The sequence below is a fragment of the Perna viridis genome, chromosome 4 (genome assembly GCF_037379345.1).
Source record: "Perna viridis isolate PV_CMFRI_1.1 ecotype Kerala chromosome 4, ASM3737934v1, whole genome shotgun sequence".
NCBI classification, from domain to species: Eukaryota; Metazoa; Mollusca; class Bivalvia; order Mytilida; family Mytilidae; genus Perna; species Perna viridis.
In genome coordinates this window covers 43,173,850-43,197,197 of record NC_142448.1, presented here as the reverse complement: position 1 = coordinate 43,197,197, position 23,348 = coordinate 43,173,850, and the positions used below count along the sequence as shown (strand labels likewise).

The 23,348-nt window shown below is 34.0% G+C and overlaps 1 protein-coding gene across 3 annotated transcripts in view; it reads left to right on the top strand.

Annotated features, from left to right (window-relative positions):
• LOC148620181 (uncharacterized) overlaps nt 1–23,198 on the top strand; it is a 32,894-nt gene extending 9,696 nt beyond the window's left edge. The window contains exons 1-14 of one of the 3 annotated variants that reach the window (XM_088580844.1): nt 294–482; nt 1,432–1,486; nt 7,328–7,408; nt 13,885–14,026; nt 14,579–14,784; nt 15,382–15,571; nt 16,809–16,937; nt 17,969–18,090; nt 18,962–19,129; nt 19,864–20,014; nt 20,377–20,531; nt 21,057–21,231; nt 21,775–22,003; nt 23,018–23,198. In XM_088580844.1, the coding sequence (XP_088436970.1) occupies nt 463–482; nt 1,432–1,486; nt 7,328–7,408; nt 13,885–14,026; nt 14,579–14,784; nt 15,382–15,571; nt 16,809–16,937; nt 17,969–18,090; nt 18,962–19,129; nt 19,864–20,014; nt 20,377–20,531; nt 21,057–21,231; nt 21,775–22,003; nt 23,018–23,186 (1,992 nt within the window). In that variant the 5' untranslated portion in view covers nt 294–462 and the 3' untranslated portion in view covers nt 23,187–23,198. Of the gene's footprint in view, nt 1–293; nt 483–1,431; nt 1,487–7,327; nt 7,409–12,233; nt 12,370–13,884; nt 14,027–14,578; nt 14,785–15,381; nt 15,572–16,808; nt 16,938–17,968; nt 18,091–18,961; nt 19,130–19,863; nt 20,015–20,376; nt 20,532–21,056; nt 21,232–21,774; nt 22,004–23,017 lie in introns of those variants that run through there. The other 2 variants (XM_088580842.1, XM_088580845.1) reach the window with 2 other exon arrangements.
• The last annotated feature ends 150 nt before the right edge of the window (nt 23,199–23,348 follow it).

Here is a 23,348-nt window from a genome sequence, read left to right as displayed (position 1 = left end):
AACTAAATATCATTGTTATAAATTTATGTACTTCGTATTCAAATTTGCCATTTTCAATATGCAATTTTCAATGCAAACGTATCGAAAACCGCACTCTCTATAACTATAATTAAAATATAGAAATATAAAAACGTCATATAAAATTATCATATGCGGTAAGCCTGATTAAAGAATCCAAAATCTTATGTTTATTTGTTTTTTTTTAATTGAGAAGACTCCTTACCATTGGCGCAAGTATAATCAATTGTTACGTTTCGTTCAACGTCAAAACAACTACCTCCAATGTCAAGCAAATTAAAAGTGCAATGAACAGCACTAGAATTTTTACAATTCTGGTAAATGTATTGCTCCACTGATGTTTTAGAACATGACGTAGTTAGATAGTTGCTTCCTCCAAGATCGAGGTGAATACCATCAGTTAGACGTAACGAAGGACATTTCTGCAATGTCGCTGGATTATTAATGTCAACACAATTGTCCGTGTAAGTTCTGGTTTCTGTAACATATTTAGTAGGTGGTATTAATGACATAAAATTGATGCATAAACGATACCCTCATTAGATATTGCTTAAGGGGGTAGAGATAAGATAAGGGACACAACTCTTATAAAACATTGGAACGTTTGCATTTACCATTTTACATCAATATCATGTAAGCATCAAAGTAACTTGGACTGATTTCATTCTGTTTCAAGTGAAAGCTTGATAGCTTAGTTGAAATTTAATATTAGACAAACATATCACTAATTTCAAGAGTTATTTCCCTTCTTCTAGGTCTACCTCAAGCAAAACGCTACGCGAAATGGGTTATTGGGATAGAACTGGGAAATGTTTACTACAATAGTTTATTACAGACTATGAATGTTCAAGTAAGAATAGTGAACGGGTCGTCAAAGACTTTCTACATAGGTAGTGTGTCCGAAACAAGACCATTCTGTCGGAAATACATAATTTGGGAGGGACTTTTTAACCCACAAATTAGAAATCTCGCTTTTCCTCGCTGCTCGAGACATTGCCAATAGCGACAAGGTGTTGCGTCAAGTTGTTATTGAATTACATGAGTTAAAACTAACTACAATAAAATTTAGCTTACACGAAATATGTGTGTAGGTAAAACAATGTTTTGAAAACAGTATTTAAAAATCTATATACATGTTCAATTGTATTTAAATGAGGAAAGTCGATTTAAAAGGTTAAGAATCGGAAACATTATGATTTTCATATTGATTTAAGGTCACGTGATATCATGAACATTATTAGGTACACGTACCAGGACAGAGTCCGCTTTGCAAAACTATATCGTCTATTCCCACATAGCGGTAGGTTGATGAGAGAGGAAAGTTTACTTCAATAACAACATAACATGGAGACGTAACGTTGAAATCCATGGAAAGTTCTTCCCAGTTTAAACCATATTTATCTTTTTTAGTAGGTCCAATCCGGATATTTTTTATATATTTTGGTTCCTGGCTATTAAGCGCTTTAAGGTAAATTTCTATGTCGACCTCATCGTATTTATTGTCTGCATAAAATGTGATCCAAAGGTTCAAACATAAAACTTTGACTGTACCATTAAACTGTCTCTTGAGTTGAGCGCTTCCTGTGGAGCCATCGTTTTTGCTGATGACAACACATCCTCCGCCTACATTATAAATATATAAGTAAATGTAAAGTAAAAAAGAATTAAAGTAAAGTAAAGTATTACATTGTTGATTAATAGCATATCACGTTTTCATTTAGTCACTGGTTGAAAGAGTTTGTTTGTTTTGTTTGTTGGGGTTTAACGTCCGAGCAGCAATATTTCAGCTATATTCAGACAATGAACATGAAATGGATGACAAAATGAACATGAAATGATAAAAAAGGATCGGTCACAAGGACAACAGGGTCGACAAATTTTGATTGCCACTAGAAAAAGGGGGGATGGGCAAGGTCGGGCAATTTAGCCTCCTGTGGCGGAGCGCAAAGGTTCCTACTCCTATCGAATACCACAGCAGGGTTCTTTAACGTGCAAGGAACGTGGCATCTTTCCCAACACGGTGCACCACTATGGTTTGCGGTCAGGTTTTCCGTATTATAGCCTGACAACCTCAGCATGTAACATGCCAGGGGTACTCCATTCCACCACCTGAGGCACACATCCAAGTTGCTCTGTGGGCAGAGCGCCTAACCCCCGGCTAGGTTTCTGAGCACTATTTAGTCGCCTTTTACGACAAGCTTAGCGCTGCTGCAGGCCTATTCTTTTAAACACCCGGACCTGCTCGGGGAGATTGAAAGAGTAAGCAAGGGAACCAAGGTTATAGCGGTAATCAAAAGAATGTAATCCAGGGACAAAGACCAGACATGGAAAACAGACATACACAACAAAGAACATAAAGTAACTAAAATCATACATACAAAGTCACAAAAGTAAATGAGCAACTCGGACTCCACTAAAAATGATGAATTAGAATCTAGAACAAATCTAGTTAATGATGAATAAAGCACAAGTTAATAATACGTTTTCCTGATCACCCTGCTCCGCATGTTTTTCTTTTATTAATGATCAGAATCATCAGAATGATCTATTGATATTCAGTATGAAAGGCAACCAACAAATTCCACTTTGATCCGTATATAGTAGTAACAGTGATTATAAAAAATAATTGGTATTCAACGACGAACAGCAATAAAAAGAAAACATTTTAAATTGCATATTATATACAAGAACTACGATTTCTATGGGGATTGATAGTGGAAACCATTAAGTAGCCATACATGTCTTTATTGTCGATGTATTACAGATAGCATGTTAATCTATTAGCACCTAACAGCTTCTTACCTCCAAAACACGTTTTGGGCGCTGTAGACGGCACTCTCAAAATTCTTGCATTATTGTAAAGTGAGTAATTCTTCGCGTGTCACAATACGACGTTTGATTTGAGTATTATCAAAATAAATTTAAATCCTGTCAGCAGCAGATAGAAATAGAGGAATAAAACGTCCGCCGCTATGTGTGGCGCGGCCTAACAACAGACAAGAGGAGAATAAACAAAACTAATGAATAAATCTCTCCACATGAATGAGATCATATCGGTCGATTTGGTGGCCATAACAAAACTTTTGAAGTTCTAAACGTTAAAAAAAAATGTTCTTCATATTTAAGTTATCTCTCTAATAATTTTGCTACAGATAAACGTACAATTAAAAATAGAAAATGAAAGTAATATTCCATATAACACTTTGATATTGATAAGCTGATTACACTTTTACATCTCACATGTCATGCATTTCATGGCAAAATCGTTTAATAAACTAAACAGACCCTGCTTTGCATGAGCTAGATGTTTGATGTGCTAGTTAACAAATGGAGCAGCCCGGAGGTATTATCCAACACATTATTCTGATTCCGAGGGGTTCTCCAGCCTTAAATAGACTCTTTCTTTCAGTTACTTTATGTTTTGTGTTGTGCATGTCTGTTTTCCATGTCTGGTCTTTGTTTTACAAAGGATTACATTCTTTTGATTACCGCTATAACCTTGATTCCCTTGATTACTCTCTATATGTCGAACACATGGCGCGAGGACCACTGATAACTAATATTCAAGTATTTACCCATATATCATTCATAAACTACCATTAATAGGGTCAAGGGTCGAAGCATGGTGCAGAAAACGTAACAGAACAAACCATATTATTTACGGTATACATATACCACACTTTACCATAACGATAGTCCTTTTTTATATTGAGTCAATCTACAATCTACACCAATTTTATCTTAAAAACAGCAATAACCCACTGCACATCCGACTGATTATGTAGTATGTTACTGTTTTTGAATTACAAATAAAAAATGAATTTTATTTTATTTTTGTCATTCATGAATCTCCTCTCTGATTTTTTTTATCAAGACTGCTACTAAAAGACTTGGGTATGCCTCGATCCACGATCTTCCTTATTCGACCAGTCTACCTGCAACAATGACGCCAAATCCATTCAAACAACATTCCTGGTTTTAACTGCTATTTACATATTGGGTATGTGTTGTCTTTTGCATGGGAATGCTGATAGAGGACTTAAATTTTGGATTTGGTTATCACGTTTAAGGCTTATCAATTACCTGTTCTCGCACTTGTATGATCAACGGCACAATTCGTAGACCAATTTGAGACACCAAAACTAGTTGGCTGCCACATCCCAAAACCGAACTCAAATGTATCGATGGTTTTAAACGAATCTGTCCCTAAGCAAATTGGTTTTTAAAAGAAATATATGAATATGATATCTAGGAAAATACTTCTTTCCTTAAGCTTTATTTGTTCGGTTTGGTATGTGTTGCTTATTTATTTCAATTTTCTGTGTGATTGAATTCGGTTTTGTATGATGTTTGTTGTGACTGACTTGATTTTCGTGCATACCTCCCAGTTTTTAGTGGTTGTCGAGTAATTTACATTTGTTTCTTTGTACGTATTATTGTAGATATTTCATGATCTATTTTGTATGTGTCTGTTCCCCGTCTAGTCATTGTCCTTGGATCATATTCTTTAGATTTCTGCTCGAATTTGTGTTCCTTTGGTTTACTCTATTACCCTATCATGTGAGGCCATGAGTTGACTTTTAATATATACTTAGCTATGTAAATAACAACCATTTGTTTTATTAAAAACACATATTTTTTGTGTTAAAAATGATAAGAAAAACAAGAATTTACCAACGATATGCAGATTAATGGCAGTTTTGAAGACGAGACAGAAAACATCATACTGTCGGGAAGTTCAAAAGAATAACCAAGATTCTAGCGGAAATCTAAGAATGTAATCCAGGGACAAAGACCGGACATGAAAAAAAAAGACAAACACAACAAAGCACATAAAGTGACCAAAATAATACATACAAAGTAACAAAAGTAAATGAGCAACTCGGACTCCACTAAAAACTTGGTCCATTGTTAAGTCACCAGCGACGTCACAGTCGGTTTTACGTGCCGTTGTCATTTGATGTTTCAACATCATACCAAAATCCGTAGGTGCAAAATATTAGTCCTCAGGGACAATTGAAAAATGATAAAGATGCCAATGTATTATAAATAGAGCTCTTTCTTTTTTGTTGCATGATTGATATCTGTTAAAAATAGGATTTTTTTCTCTTACCGAGTAAACGTTCTTATCTCTTACATATTAAGAAATGACTGTTACATTTTTGGGGTTTATGCAGAGATAACCGCAATCACGTGCTGCACACACACAAAAAAAAACAATTTGATGACGTAACAGTCTTTACAAAAATTTGGTCTATGAGATGATTTTTTTATCCAATCAGAAAGCGTGTTACTTCTTAAATTAAATTATATAGCTATGTTTCATGACTATAGCTACCGTCTTCAGCAGTTAATGTCTAGTAATTACTTATTGGTAATGAGGTTAATGCTCTGTGAGTCAAAATTAAAGATTATTATTATTTATAAAAAAGCTAAAGTATGTGAGAATATTTGTTTGAAAAATTATAAATAAAAACTAACGCTCTAATGTACTTACCATTGCATGAACCATCAAGAACATCAATATCGTCGATTGCAATGTAATTATCGTTTCCTCCAATTAGTATACCTTGAATAAATATAAAATAAGATCCAAAAGTGTCTATTTCAACACTAGCTTTTCTCCAGGTTTCCGGAAACATGCTATCACTGACAGAAAATACTTGATTTGATGAGCTAGAATTGTTTTGTTTGTATTTAACCGCTAGGGTATAATTGCCATGAACGAAAAACCAAAATGTCAGACATTTTCTTCCATATGATACTATAGGACTGCTAACAAGGTTGGCGTAACCAGTCACTGAATGTAGAATAGCATACTGACCAACATCTGAAAACATGGAAATAAAACAATGTGATTTAACTTTTTAAATAACATTAATTGAATGTTAAAATGTTTATTTGAATATGCACGAACTGTCACTGTAATGATAATATCGCTGTACACTTTTGTGTAGGTTGACTAAGGTTCAATAATAATGCAACGTGAGAAATTTGGATGTAGGCAACAGGATATCAAACGCCATATTTAAATTCAATTGTACAAATACTTTTTTCTTGATAAGTTAAAAAGTATATAATCATTATTGATGTACAAGAATTTTACAACATTTAAATAATAAAAAAAAAAATTAATTACCAGGACACTACCGATTGTACCAGAAAACGTTTGAGGTTTTGTAACATAAATTCTCAGTTACCTTTGCCAGTGGTATGATCAGTCTTAGGTCTAGGCCCTGTCCCAAATTTACCGGTCATTTCTTGCCAGTTTGTTGTGTCCAAAGGAACTGATCCATTTAATATCCAAGTGCATGATTCAGTATTTTGAAAGCCGCATCTTAAGTTCTGCTCCGCTGAAAAAAATTCCGATAAAATGATTTTATATTTTAATAAACAACATGTCAATTAGTGTAATATAAGTCAGCTTACTTCTGATTTTGCCTATATGTTGTATGTTGCAGTATTACATGAAGAGAATTAGGGTGAACAGTAGGACGTGTGTGTTTGTTGTTTCAGTTTTTTTTTACATCACATTGAAGCGGAGGATAGTTAAGGCGTTTGAAACAAGTATAATCCCACCGCAGACATGTGCCTGTCCACAGTCAGATGATGTAATGTGTCGTCTTTTAACCGAGAAATTACATTGAGTTGACTTACTTTTGTTTCTTTGTACTTATTTTTTTGTTGTATTTTTTATGTTCTTTGTTATTTGTGTCTTTTTCATGCCTGTTCTTTGTCTCTTGATTGCGTTTTTTTTTTTATTTCCGCATTTCTTTTGATTACTCTTTACTATATCTTTAACGCATTAGAATCAATACAGTGTGGGTTATTTATTCTTTGCACGAACAGACAGCCGCATGAATCAAAATATACATCACAATCATTAGTTATTAATAGAGGATGAATACGCATAACGGGAATCATGATAATTTAACCTTTGACCATAGAAGCACTGAGTTCCCGATTTTAGTCTGTTATCTTTAAGGAAAACAAACTCTTTATAGGTCACATCTTAATGTTTGTACATTTGAAAGAAAAATATATCAGAGTTGATTTAAAACTGTATGACGCATGATGATTTCTTTAAATATCAATACATTCATCCACTTACAGGTTACAACTACTTCATATCATAGAATTGCATGGAGGAAAAATCTTACCTTTACACGTATATGATATGTTGACATATCTTCTCCTGAAAACACACGTGGTCGTAAAACTTGTGTCAACCACACATGACTGTTTTCCTTCGCAATGCCTTAATTTTGTGAAATCTTCCTCATTTAGATGACAATGCTTTTTATTACAGATGTATGGATCATCATCACCTAACGTTACCTTAACAGCATCTATTTTGATTTTTGTCGAACTGTCGCAGTTCAAGCTTGAGGTATTTGTATGTATAGAATGTAAATCATTAATAGTAAGAGTCTCACCTGTAAATAATACATATTATTTCATCAGCTAAATATCATATTGTATTTATATCATAGGGTATTGCATGAAATTGGAAAAATTTGTTCCCAGTATAATTTTATATTACACGATTTATCTCTGGCATACCTTTGCAAATGAGGATACTGGTATGTTACTGCTAATGATAGAGTAATCAAGAGATCTATGATTCTAAAGGAAATCAAACGAATGTAATCAAGGGATGAAGACCAGACAAGGAAAACGGACACACACGACAAAGAACATAAAATAAACAAATAATACATACAAAGAAACAAAACTTGGACTCCACTAAAAACTGGGAGCATGGACCAGGTGCACCGGTAGGGTGCTTTTCTAGAAACACTCACCGCGCTACTCATAAAAATCAAGTCGGGGAAGACAAAAGTGTAAAAGAAAACTATGACACGTTGAACAAATGGTTTAAATAGATACACCGTAACGATCAACAATTCATGATTACGACCATGAAACTTCTGAAGCGATGACTTCAATCTTGTAGCAACCCAGCCTTGTTCCAGAAGCCTTATTGTAAAAAGTCTAGCTCGGTACAAAATGTTTGCGTAGTAACAGCAAGCTCTGGCATAACGTTTGAGTTGTAATATGAAAACTCCATACGCAAGTGCTGAAGGGATTTTGCCACAGATGACAGGAAAGTTGGCAATATGGAATGAAAAGTCATCGCGTTTGTCGTATAGCTTGGTCAATAGTTCGCTTTTCCTTTACCATCGATCTTTAAGTGAAAGTCAAGATATGAGACTGACTTCACAGTGCTTGTAGTATCCTTTATCTCAAGTTCTTTGGGTAAGATTCGATGTATAAACTCTTCGAAACTAGGATTGCTTAACAATAAAACGTCATCTATATAGTGGAAACTGAAATCCAAGGATCAGTCCAAACAATGTTCCGTCCTTTGGATCAGATTAGCTATAAAGTCAGCCATATAAGAGTGAAAAAATAGATCAAAGAGTAGAGGAGCACAATTTGTCCCAATTGGAATGCCGACCATTTGCAGAAAAACGCGTCCACCACACTGGACATCAAAATTCCAGGATTTTGAAACATCTTCTTCTGTATATTTGGAAGATGATTTGGAATTGTTTTCCCAACGTATGAGAAAACTATTCAAAGTATTACGTATCTATATCTAGATGTACCGTCTTTTCTTGAGTAGCACCCCTGATAATTGCCATTGAATATAATGCGGTTTGCAGACAAAACAATGTTGTTTTGGGCTGTGTCCGCTGGTAGGACAACATATTTGTCATGTATAGTATACAATGTTTAGGCTACATCGGGGTCATGTAAGTCTGATGTAGCATTGCCACTCATTGATCTATTCAAAACTTTTATACGTTTCAATTTTAACGACCTCAAATCCTTACCCACTCTGACAGTGAAGCAATGTCTTCCTGTTGTCGTTTCATTAATTTTCTTGCATAGTCCTCAACAGCATCCATAGGAATTTTAAAGTTACACATCCAATTTATGGAGCGTGGTTCACGGTGCTTGGGACCTTTAGAAAGGACTTTACGAAGAAATTTGTTTTCTATGATGTTTAAATCGCCCGTAATAATGTGACCGGAAGAACCATATTTGAATCGAATGTTTTTGCAAGAAGAATTAGGTGGTTTAGCCCTGACGTCCTCAATTTCGTGGTCCTACAATAGCTTTATGGCAAATGCAAAAAACCTATTTAAGGGGGTAGACCTAGGGTATGGGACACAACTCATATAAAATCATTGGAACGTTTGTATTCAGCATTTTACATCAATATCATGTAAGCATCAAAGTAACCTGGACTGATTTCATTCGTTTACAAATGGAAGCTTGACAGGCTATGGTGAAATTGAATATGATACAAATATATCACTGACTTCACGAGTTATGTCCCTTACCCTAGATCTACCTCCTTAAATTGTTTTTTTTGGATTTTTTTTTTTTTTTGTTTTTTTTGGGGATTTTTTTTTTGGGGGGGGGGTGATTGCATTATTTTATTGAAAGTATACTGCACTCAATGTCATATTTGAATATGTTGCAAGCACACTTTACTTTCCTTTCTACAGGGAGAATATTTTGTTATGCAATAATATGGTTTGTAAACACTTACTTGTCTTCTTTACAAACTATCGTTAGAGGACAAAGTAAATGTTTCTTTTCAATTCACGTGTCACTTTGACAGACAACATTTTTATGATTCATATGTTCAAATTTTAAACACCCATCACAGCAATGAATACATGTATCACTCGTATAAATTTTGATAAATCTATGATTTTTGTTTGTTTCAGAGACAGTGTGACAATGTTTGCTACATTTTCAGAGCTGAACTATGTTTTGACCTATTCATTTAAAGCCAAATAATTTAGCATTAGTATCTGCGATAATTATATTATGTAGTTGACTTTTGAATCATAATGCAATAAATGGTATTCGTACCAGTAGTAGTGTAGATAAATTGTATCAAAGATGAAACTAAGCGATAAATATGTGTATTTTTGATATATTATGTTTGTCTGTTCCGTGGGGATGATGACCTATTCTGAATATACCTACGAGTGAAATGGCGTTATGCTACATTTTTGGTGGTGAATTATGGTTTGACTTATTCGTTTGAGACCAATGATTTAGTGTCAGTATCGGAGGTACACAAATTCTCCTTCAGTGATGAATGGTTTAAATTCTTCCTTCAGTCGAGATGGTAAAATTACAATTTCAACATTCGAGCTTTAGCGAGCATGGTCTAATTATAACCATAGAGAATAGAAAAATAATTTAAATCAAAAATAGGCTGAAAGGGGGTTGGTTTCTCCCATGAAAACTCGGTAATATAAAATAATGGACTCGTAGAAATTTAATCAAAAAGTCACGTGCATTTTTCTAATCCCCGGCTTAGAAAGGGGAAACATTTTATAACTGACTTATGAGTCCTAATACAATTAATGACTTTCTTACCCACAGTATTGTAGATATCAAAAAGAAAAATCAGTCTTATGATAAAACAAGCAGAAATATCCATAGTTTCACAATTCAACATTAGTCGATAAAAGGTTACAAACGGAAGTTGAAAATAGTTCACTGATGTCATTTCTTGTTTTCATTACCAACAGTGAAACCACATTTAATACACTATTATTCTAAAAACCTCAGATGTATGAAATCATCAAGCATGACAAAATAAGGTAGTCATTGATGAACTATATAACCGGATGCATATCACATCAAGATTATTAAAATATTTTAGTTTAAATTGTTTAAACTATTTACGTTATTTTACATATGTAGTAATTGACATTTTTATTTTTGATGTTATTCGAGGATTTAGAGTTAATTCAGTCATTCTTCTTAAAAGAGAATTGTACTTTTTACAGCAGGCCGTATTATTACGCTATTATAGGGTTCTAAATTTTTACTCAGTGAAATAAATAACCCTGCAACTACAACGATACAACATTAAATAATTTCAGCATCACAATAGGACTGTCAAACTATCATTAATAGAATGTAGTTCACACTCTCGATATGTAATAAGAAAACAATGACAATGAAAATACTCACGTTCAAAATATATCTAGCAGACATACAAAATAATAGCAATAAATAAATAGATGAATAGACAAATTTCTTCACATGAATGAATTACAACCATAGATATTATCAAAACACTAAGCTAAGTAATTCTCATATAAAACCACGTGCACTATAAAGCATATTAACGTACCAATCTATTGGACTAGACTATAATAGCCTATACATTCAGGGTCAGTACGAATAGTATCTGAAATTAAGGAATAAAACATAAATATTCGGATCAAAGTTATGACGCCATCGTGTAATACAGAAACTCGTTACACGACCCATGAGAAATATAATTCTAAAAAATATCAATATAGTACGTCTGTATGATGAAAGTACTAATACACGTAGATACTAACATAAAATAAACAAGACTACTATATAAATAATTATCACGTGATGTCAACTCTAGAATCATAACTGCAAGTGTCAAGGTCGCTCACAGAATCTCTCTTAAATCTTACTAACTGCAATCAAAGTACAGTTAGACTCATATCATAAAACATTCATTAACGATTTGGTGTTTATCATATCAATATGACCAAGGGGCAAACTTAGCAACTACGGACATAGCACATACTGCATACGCCATTAACGCTCTACACTCTTCAAAGAATGATAATATACTTACCAGATATAAAGTGCTTCTTTCCAAATTATTCGAGTGTTCCTTCTAAATATTGTTTTCTGCACTCTAGATATGCACTTAAGGTGGTAGACCTAGGATAAGGGACATAAGAGCATTTCACATCAATCTTATGTAAGCATCAAAGTAACTTGGACTGATTTCATTTTGTTTCCAATGAAGGCTTGATAGGCTTTAGTGAAATTGAATAAGATACAAACATATCACTGATTTCAAGAGTTATGTCTCTTACCCCTGATCTACCTTCTTAAATACATCGTTTATGTCAGAAAAGTCATGGTTTGCATAAAATATGAAAATAAGTAATAATATATTGATACCTGTTAGAACCGATTGCTCAATAAAATAAAAAAAAATGTGTAAACAAGATACAATTTTAAGTTCGGTTTATACAGGATTCGATTTCATGTATTGCTGTAATACACAACATATCTACAAGTTAAGAATTCCTAATTAAAACAATCATTTTTTATCTCGTATTATTCATAAAGTGAAGAGATAAAAACCTAATATGAAACACATTACAAATACATGCAGTCTCAGCTAGACGGTCTCTTATTATTTACTTTCCGTCTTTAAAAATTGAATGACTGCTACGGTTAGGTGGTTATCAAGCAGACATTTCCGAACATCTTTGCTTTACTATCATCGGATTATTTACCTCGATATTTAGGGTAAGCCCAATTCATATATATATATATATATTTTGTTTTGCGTATCATTTAAAATTAAAAGTTTTTTTTTATATAAGGATATTGCAAATCAGGCATGGGCCGACACTCAAACAAACTTGCACATAAAGAAATGCCTTTTTTTTCTGTTCACTACGAATGGTGACCAAAATCGCGTTTTTTTTAATCGGTTAACATGCTCAGATAAAGATCACGACAAAAAGATGATGTAGAGATTATATAAATTTCCCTATTAAACGGTGTGCAATATTATAATCAAGATTGGACGCTTTACATTGACCAGCTACCGAAATCGAAGCATACTTTTGCATTTTCATGTGAGTCGTACACTGATGAAAATTTGTCACAAGTCATTAACTTATCAAGTTTAATCGGAACAAATCTCGATTGTATTTCAATCAAGGGGTCCTGACCTGAATAGGTTTATCATTCCAATACTACCGTGTGCATCTATTGTTAAACCTTAGCTGAGCCTTCAAAGACTTTTTGAGAGGTTCTCTAATTACTCAAGTTTCTTTGTTTGTTGGGGTTTAACGTCCGAGCAGCAATATTTCAGCTATATTCAGACGATGAACATGAAATGGATGATAAAATGAACATGAAATGATGATGAAACGAAAAAGGGATGGGACGCAAGGACAATGGGGTCGACAAATTTTGATTGCCACTGGAAATAGGTAGAGGTGGGTAGGGTCGGGCAATTTATCCTCCTGTGGCGGAGCCCTATGGTTCCTACTCCGGGAGAATACCACAGTAGGGTTCTTTAACGTGCAAGGAACGTGGCATCTTTCCCAACACGGTGCACCACTATGATTTGCGGTCAGGTTTTCCGTATTATAGCCTGACAACCCCAGCAGGTAACACGTCAGGGGTACCCCATTCCACCACCTGGGGCACACATCCCAGTTGCTCTGTGGGCAGAGCGCCCTAGCCCCCGGCTAGGGTTCTGAGCACTATTTAGTCGCCTTTTACGACAAGTTTAGCACTGCTGCAGGCCTATTCTTTTAACACCTGGACCTGCACGGGGCCTCAAGTTTCAAATGAATTTAAACTTGCACAATAAAACTTCAGTAGAGGACTGGTTTAGAAGACCACATTTCTATTACTGTTAAGTTTTCAAGGTACCAAATATGCACTTGTAACATACATAACAAATCTAGCATTATTATTCCTGGCATATCATGTTGATACACAAAACTGAAATTAAAAATAGAAAAAGTACATTCGTTTTAAACTGACACTGAATATGATTTAAGGAGTAATCAAGGGAACCAAGGTTTTAGCAGAAATCAAAAGAATGCAATCCAGGGACAAAGACCAGACATGAAAAAAAGACATACACAAAAAAGTACAAAAAGTGACTAAAATCATACATACAAAGTAATAAAAGCAATTGAGCAACTCGGAATCTACTATAACTGGTAACATATACAAATGTACTAGTGACCTTTCATACATGATTATATCGTAAATTATTGTGAAAATAAATATTTTCAGGAAATGTTCCTTGGTTCGTCCTTGGTTGCACTTTGTGCAAATGTATCTCTCCTCAACTATTTGTCTTCAAAACTCCCAGATGAGAAGGACGTAGAGGGCATATTCGACCGACCATTGAAAAAACGTTATGATTATATTATAGGTAGGTTACCTTTATGTACCAGTCTGTGTAAGAATCAGGCGATATGTGGCACATTATTATTCTAAATTTGGTCTTTTTTGCCTCAGATACATGTATATTCCATACATCAAGAAAACAACTAAGAAGCTTTTTCAAATTTATCCTGAAGCATCTGTGATGTAAATATTTTGACTGCTTATTTAAGGAAAAAGTGTGGTAAAATTTTCCCGCCATTTTTCCATAGTGCATTTCAACAAAATTTGACCTATCAATATCGTAAAAAAGGCAAATTTTACAAACACTTTGATGATTATTTCTGGGGGTTATCTGGTATAAGTGCAATGAAATCTCTGCCCCTCTCTCCGTACTTTAATGAACAAGAAACGATTAACGTACATTATAAATGAACTGATTGACAATGTTAAGTTTTATTTAAATGATCCAATGTACAATATGAATTTTATGTTCTTATTAAACTTTAACATTCTTTGTATTTTGTGTCATCTGTTTCGAAGACGAGAAAAAAGGAAGCCAAACTATTTTCTTTCAATATGGCAATTATTTCATTTTAAGTCGGATCTGGGTCAGCCGGTGGTATAATTGCAACTAGACTTTCGGAGGATAATGTCAGTGTTTTGCTTCTGGAATCTGGTTGTTCGGATTATGACAACGAATTCACCCGAATCCCGTTACCATGGCGAAGAGCACATAAAATGAAGGAAAATTGGAATTATTACACCGTTCCTCAGAAACATGCATCTTTTGCCACAAAAGAACATGCAAGTCGTATATATAACCATGAAAATTCGAAATTATTACATAGCAATTGCTTTTAAAACACACCCTTATAACATTTGTAAAGTCATTTCAGACGAAACATTATTTATTATCTATACTATAGTTACAACGAAATCTTTTATGGATAATTCTTGTTCATTTGAACTTTTCACACTTACCTTGATAAAATATTATCTAGACTAAATTACTCGTTTACGAAGCCATAAAAATTGAACGAAAATAAACCAGTTATTAAAGGTCATGGTAAAGTCAAGTTCTATTTATAGGTTGAAGGCAGATTACAACATATCGCGTGATAAACTGTAAAAAAAAACCTTTCAATTGTACAAAATCCTGTCTAAACCGACCTCTTTTGAACTTTAATATTAGTTTCAACTTTGATTCAGACAATTGTTAGTAATTGATAGTAAGAGATCTAGTTTAGACATATTCATATTCATATTTTTACATATTCAAGGTTCGATTTAGACATGTTTTACTATATGTAGCTCAGCATAATGTCATAACTGGATCGTTTGCATTAAAGAGTTATGCAAAAATTCTAATGATGTCTTGTTCTTTATGTCTTTTTTCGACAGAGAGCCAAAGCGACTCGAGGAAAAGTATTAGGCGGAACCGGAAGTATCAACGGAATGAATTATGTGCGAGGGAATCGTCATGATTATGACCAATGGGCTAAAGAGGGGTGTAAAGGATGGAGTTACAAAGACGTGCTACCGTATTTTAAGAAATCTGAAAACATCCAGATTCCAAGTTTAATTAATTCTAGTGTGTATTTAGATATTTCATGTTTACAAAAAAATTTCCAGGTTCTTAATTTGATTAACTCGTTTATTTATTTTAATAATAATTTCATACCAAAAATCATCTAACGGAGGAGATAAAATGATACAAGTATCACTCTTCACGTTGACGTACTCCCAAACAGTTACAGTGGGGTCTGTGAGTAGGCCAGAGCGACAACAGAGTAGCCAGCCGCTAGTAGGACATACTCTGAGTTCTTCGGTCAGGTATCCGGAAGGTTCGATCAGGTATCCCGAAGGCTGGGGCTTCGCTACCTCCAACTACTAACAGACATCTACTAACACAATCCCCGCAAGGGCCGGTCATGCGAGATCCGCAAGGATAGTCAAGACCGTATAGACCACCAATCGGACAAAGTAAAGTCAATAAGAGAAGAAATTCCGTTGTTGAAGATAACTAATAACTTTTAATGATAATCTTAAGCAAGCAAATTGAAATAATCCTGACATGTCAGGACACATACCTCTCACTGACAGGTTGTAGTTTAATATTTTTGACTATCCTTGTCGTCAGTTAAAGCCCATTTTCAATTTAATCATTATTTTCCTCAGCCGTTCTATTATCGAGGTAGAGTTGTCTTTCTTTTTATTTGTGTTATGCGTTTTTAGTTTATTAAAAACACACACCAATAATTACGATTGATATGTTTTAATCTCAAGGAATTTTATAATTCCTTACCAGAAATTCTACTGTAGTTCTGCATTTTTTGTTGCTTACAAATACAAATGTGGGTGGCAATCGTTGACAAAATACTGATAATTTTATTTTCAATTTCTGTGTTGACAATAATGTTCTTCTCACGAATTTGAAAATATTCAACTAATTGGTACGAACAATAACCTTCAGAAGTAGACACTTAATTTTGAATGAAAATCTTCCTGAATATTAGATTATAATACTGCTGAAGAGAGGTTATTCCTTGAATCACTTGTACAGCATATCGAAATTTGAAATGTATACATGTATAATTGGTATTTTGGTATTTGGTAACCAAATAGCTTGCAATTGATTATATTCTTACAGAAACATCATTTCATGCATCTACTTGTGGGACTGAAGTGTCTCATTTTGGTATGGGAGGTTCTTTCACTGTTTCCTTTTTTTATTTTTCCGGAATAGCGACTAAAACATTATTATATAGAACACACATATCAACAATATGTAATCTGCTATAATAGGCTAATCATGCTCTTTGTTCTAGCTTTCCATGGAACAAATGGTCCGCTTGTTATAACAGAAACTTACACATCACCGCTTGATGCAATACATAAGATGGCTGCTATCGAGAAGGGATTAAATGTAGTTGATTGTAACGGGGCAAGTCAGATAGGTAGGCATGGAATACGGATATGCATAACAGTGATGCGATTCACAGATGGTATGAGAACACAATTAATTCCCCTTGGTTTTCGTTGTATATTCGAATAGAGTTCCAACTTTGGTAGTAGGTACCTTCCACATTTTTTCATATTTTTACTGGAAACTTATTTGCTGAAGTTTTGCCTCTAATTGGTAGAAAATAGGTTAAAATTACATGGGATTTTTTTTTCATTAATCAATTCTGACTAAAAGTTGTGATTTGGTTCAGTGGAAGAAGGTTAAAATTTAGGACTTTCAACTCAGTTAATTTGTCATGTTTACCCCATCTCCAAATTATATGTATTAATTTCAGAAAATGATGGTAAAATTTATATATAAAATCCTGTTTGTACATATCTTTAGGCCAGAGAGGTTCTATTCTGTTTGCGCCAGTGGAATTTTTTTAATCTGCTCAAAAGGGTATATTAAAATGCACTTGAAAATTAATTGCGGTCTCGTGCCAGATGCCCGATCTTATTATGTAGCTATGATTATAAAATCTGATTAAAGAATCCGTTTTTTTCTCTCTGGACCGAAAAACTATAGGAGTCATTCCTTATAATTTGATTTTAGTATCAAAATTTAAGAAGTAAATCAGCAAAAATGAGTCAAATTACAAAATATGGTTTATGTGATGATTGACAATTTCTTTTTATCCAATCAGAAAACGTGTTACATCTGAAATTGATTTTTTTTTTAATGGACTAAAATAAAAATCAGGAAAAGTAACATACAACTAATAAGACACAATGGTTATAACTGATTGAAAAGATGTACCAATATTACCATAATTTTCTAATCGATATAATCAGTCAAAAGTTAAATCACATCGAGCTACATTAACCCATAACAAATTCAAGGAATTAATAAGATGCCACAGAGGAGTGAATGCTTCCTTAAACATGATCGAAATTTAAGTCTGAAGACAACATTGCTTAATTTAGACAAATGATACATCGGTTGAAATATTGCATTTTTTATATCTATACCTTGATGTTTAAGGTTATTGTCCTCTGCAAGCTAATATCAAAGATGGAGAACGTTGTACTTCCGCCAGCTGTTTTCTTAGACCAGTTTTATTTCGTCCAAATCTACAAGTCAACACAAACAGCCATGTTGCCAGAGTAAATATAAATACAGTGAAACCTCAAGTTTCGAAACAGCGTCTGACGTTCAAAATTAATTCTAGAACCCTGCGGCCAGCCCTCTCAGAAAACGCAAGAATTTTACAAAGTCGAAAAAAATGTGAATGATTTTACGCGACGTTATACGATTGTCAAACGCTGTTTGACTTTCATAATGTCCGAGAATTTCAAAAGGCCTGTCTGCAGCAGTTGGCAAGAAAGGGAATGAACGTCTGCCGCTGTGTGGAACTTGGTAAAACCTGCCTTAACCGAACCCCTTTTAGACTATAGAATTAGTTAAGTTAGTCAGGTGTACGGTGTAGTCGCGTTCAGAATATTATTCCAAAAAGTTTCTGGTGTGGACAGATTTTCCGTTTTTTTTTCAATGGGTCCGGTTTAGACAGGTTTCTTTGTATCCCTAACCATCTGAACTATATTGATAGTTTTTTTTCTTGTAGATTCTCATTCAGTGAAATTGACACCCGAAATCGACATTGCAAATGGCGACGTAAAACCGACAACGTTGTTTTGAATATACAATGCCGAAAATGAATGGAATAAAGCCGATAATACCGTTTTAAGCCTCTAAACGGCTCTATCTTTTGTCGAAGCGACAGTAGTCATATTGTTTACGATTTGAACATGGAATTCACATTGTTGTAAAAACTGTTAACCAATCATAATGCATGCACGAAAAAGGCATATGCTAATAAGATGGGAATTATACCAGTATTTCACCTCCCTTTTGGTTTTGTCCTTGAAAAACAAATAACAAACAATTAGCATCAAATAAACATACTGCCGTATGAAATTTTCATGTGTATTTGTCCTAAAAATACGACTTAAACTTTACATTTTTATTACCTTTTAGCTGATTATTCGGAACGGCAAAGCAAAAGGTATACGGCTAATGAGAAATGGTAAGATCGTCAAGGTTTATGCAAAGCAAGAGATAATCCTTTCCGCTGGTGTATTTGGGTCTCCACAGATACTGCTTTTGTCTGGAATAGGACCTAAAGCTCACTTGGACGAATTAGGTGTACGTACAACTTGGACATGTGATTTGGTTTCACAACGCATTGCGAGTAAACAAAAATAAACAGTATAAGCAAATAAATGTGTCTAATTTAGTAACAGTTGATCAGATGGTTAATAGAAAAACTGCCCGAATTTAACACAAAGACATTTCTTTTTTTTTATCATAGTTGAAAAATGAATGTCAAATATAAAAGTCGTATCAGTGGTATTTTGAAACTTCTTTCCCTTTTGGGTTATTATATTTTGTAGGAGAGCTTTCCACATGATAAGTAACAAAATGCATGAATGAATAAAATACATTGCATTTTTGTTAACTTAAATATGTTTTGGCACGTATACGATGTAGATTTTGATTCTATTTCTAATATGACGTCTTCATATCGTCAAACGGTATATGTCGGTACAACCTCACCTTTAGCACCTGCGCAATATCTCTTTTTTTTTTCGCTGTCGCTTCGAGACAAAACACTCATTTAAAAACGTTTACGCGATGATTTAACGGAGAGGTTATCTAATTGAAATCAATTATATAAATACACACATTTAACACATACGATGACATAGATATACAAATTTATTTCTTAATTAATCCAAATTCCATACGGAGGAGGTTAAACAGAACAGCCGTTATTTTGGCTACGACTAGGGAAATTTTTGTCACAAAAAATGGCGTATTTGTCATAATAGAAAAATTTCTTAATTCTTATGCACTTAAACATTACTGTCATTAAATAGATACCAGTTATAAAAGACCTACCAGTGGGACAGAGAATGCAAGATCACATGCAGTATTTCTTTCAATACTCTACTAATACCAGCTTTAATATGAACAAAGAAAAGGCATTAGATCTACAATCAGTCATGGAATACATCTTCTACAAAAAAGGTAAAAATAAAGAATATTAACAGTAAACTGCCTTGATATTCATCTGTAAACATATGAGGATAAGAACCGCAGGACAACGCAAAGCTTGCTGAACAGTTACATCGGTTCTAGTCAAAATCATGTTTTTCATACGAAACCATCGTCTTTTAGAAAAATCAGTCTTTAATCTGAATAAAAATATATCTAAGATATCACTTTAAATGTTGTTTGGCATACTTTATTATGTAAACTCTATTCCAAGCTATTTATTCCTTGTAAACCGTGCCAACTACATAGACAGTTGCAAAAATTATTTCATCAACTTATGATTTATTGTGTTTATAAACAAATGTGTAAATACAATCTATTTCATATGTAACTAGGTATCCAAACCCGCCCTGGAAACGATGGTACTATCTTCGCACATTTGCCAAGCAACACAGACCCTCAGTCGCCTCCTGACCTACAACTAAGCTTCAAAGCATTTGCTAACGAAGCCGAATCTATCAAATGTGCTGTAGACAAGATGAATAAAAGGGTAAAATCAATACTTCCTTACATGTTTTGTTGTGTTTTCTCTAGGAATTCAGATATGAAGCATATGTTTGTAACAGCTAAGGCAGTAAGATGATTAAGGAGGTAGACCTTGAGTAAGGGACACAGCTCTTACATCATTGGAATGTTTGTATTCAGCCTTTTACATCTATCTCATGTAAGAATCATAGTAACTTGGATTGATTCCATTCAGTTTCAAATGGTAGCTTGATAGGCTTTGGTGAAATTGAATATGATACAACCATATCATTGATTTTCAGAAATATGTCACTTACCCTAGGTCTACCTTCTTAAATCAAATTTATATATCCATCTCAAAACTGTGGTACAATGACGAAGCAATGAACATTGGTGAGAGAAGAACGTACCATATGTAAAATAACATAAAAACAAAGCAAGGAAAATTGATATTTCTACAATGTTAAATTCATATTTATCGGCAAAAATCACAAAATTTGTCGTAAGATAGTCATTTCTAAGGAAAATGTGACATACTTTATGTTTTAAGGGTGATTTTAATGGAGAACAACGTACAGTTTCTATCGGATTCGCTGTTCTTATTTGTAAACTTCGACATGAAAGTATAGGAACTCTCAGGCTGAAGAGTAAACATCCTTTAGCAGCACCTCTGATTGATCCTCAGTACCTTTCTCACCAGGAAGACGTAGATTCATATGTACAAAGTATGATTTTGGCTTGCCTTAGTGTCAAAAATATAAATCTAAAATAATGCTCTCTACGAGATCTTTTCTTCTTGCTCGACATTTGTGATTCTCTACAAATAGGAAATTGAGAAATATCTAAATTATAATTGCTTACGTAAGTGAGCCAATTCTGTATAAATAGAGCCGTTTCGAGCAAAGTTTTGTCAAAATGCTTCATTGTTACTATTTATTATATTTTTACGAATTTAAAAACAAAGTATTGTAAATACAAAACCCCACGTTTGTAGAGGGCGATTTTTTTTTAGAAACTTCGAAACTATTATATATATGTGACGTCACAGAAAGTAATATTAAATTAATATCATTGCACCAATTGTAAATACTTTTTCATTACTTTTTGATTGCAATATATACCAACATGTTAGAAATAGAGAACGTAAGTCTCGTTATGTGACTCTATGGTTTCACGAGAATGGGTCCCAATCGACCATTCAAATTGATATAATTTACATAAATCACAAGTCTTTATTGATTCTTTTGTACTTTTTCTTTCTTATCTAGTACTTAGATTTGTTCAACAGTTTGCAAACAACTCGGCATGGAATAGTATTGGGGCGAAGTTCATCAGACAAGAAGAATGCGATGGGTTCTGTACTAACATTACCTTTGACACCGACGCTTATTGGAAATGCATGATTCGTCATTATGCCCGCCAAGCAAATCATCAAGTTAGCACGTGCAGAATGGGCGCAGTCAGTGATCCGACAGCGGTTGTTGATCCATACTTGAGGTTAGACACTTTTTTACTTTTTGAATATTCTATTCTTTTTCCTGCTCTATCCTCTGTCGAAGTTTGATTTTCTCAAATTTACTTTTAATATTTTTGTGTGCTTTTTGATGATTCCAGTATATTGTTTTAGTTCTTTATACCCCCGCAAACAAAGTTTTGGGTATAAAAGAAATTACCCCGCCTGTTCGTCCATCCACGTTTCGTGTAAGTGTATCTCCTCCTAACCCGCTCTTGGGATTTTGATACAACTTTTTAGGAAGGTTGAGCACTATAGGTAGATGTGTATAAGGGAATATAGTTACTATCTGGTGGCCAAAGGGAGATAATCCAACTTACGAATTTACCATATCAAAACCTCCAACTAACCTCTTCAGGGGATTTTGATGAAGCTTAATAGGAAAGGTGAGTATGCTATGTAAATATATATGAAGAAAGTTACTGTCGGAGGACTCCAAAGGGAGATAATGATATGGAGATATGTATAAAGGAATATAGTTTCTGTCGAGGGTTTATATATTTAACTACCTTTGATGTAGGGGTATTCTCCTTTGTGAACATACTTCAATATTTCTAGTTACTTTTTATATCCTTTTAATTACGAATTGTATCGACAGCAGTGACACTTGTTGCATTTGATTTTCATTCAAATAACAAATGACGCGAAGTGGTCTGATGCTTAGTATTTGTGTAGGTAACCCGGACTTGAATTTTTATGAGCAACTCGGTGGGTGTTTCTAGAAAAGCAGAGGACGCTTACCCTACCGGTGCACCTGGTCCATGCTCCAAGTTTTTAGTGGAGTCAGAGTTGTTCATTTGCTTTTGTTGCTTTGTATGTATGATTTTAGTTACTTTATGTTCTTTGTTGTGTATGTCTGTTTTCCATGTCTGGTCTTTGTCCCTGGATTACATTTTTTTGATTACCGCTATAACTTTGGTTCAATTGATTACTCTTTCAAAAAATTGCACCATATGATGTGAATGAAATATCTGTAACAGAGTTTATTGTTTATTTAGGGTCAAAGGTATCAAGAATTTACGGGTTGCTGATTCTTCAGTCATGCGGAACGTTCCGTCAGCAAACACAAACGCTGCGACAATGATGATTGGAGAGAAGGCTGCTGATATGATAAAAATGACAAGGCATAAAAAGAACAATAGAAAAAATAAAAGAAAACAAGGATAACAACGAAAAAAATATCTATCTAAATGTGATAATTCATCATAATTAGAGATACAAAATATCCCATATACGTAGATGAGTTGTTTTTTTTATTACATTGTTGTTCTATCGTTTTGTTTTCACTTAAGTGTCAGTCTCTGCAATAATCAGGTAGTGGGTGAAACA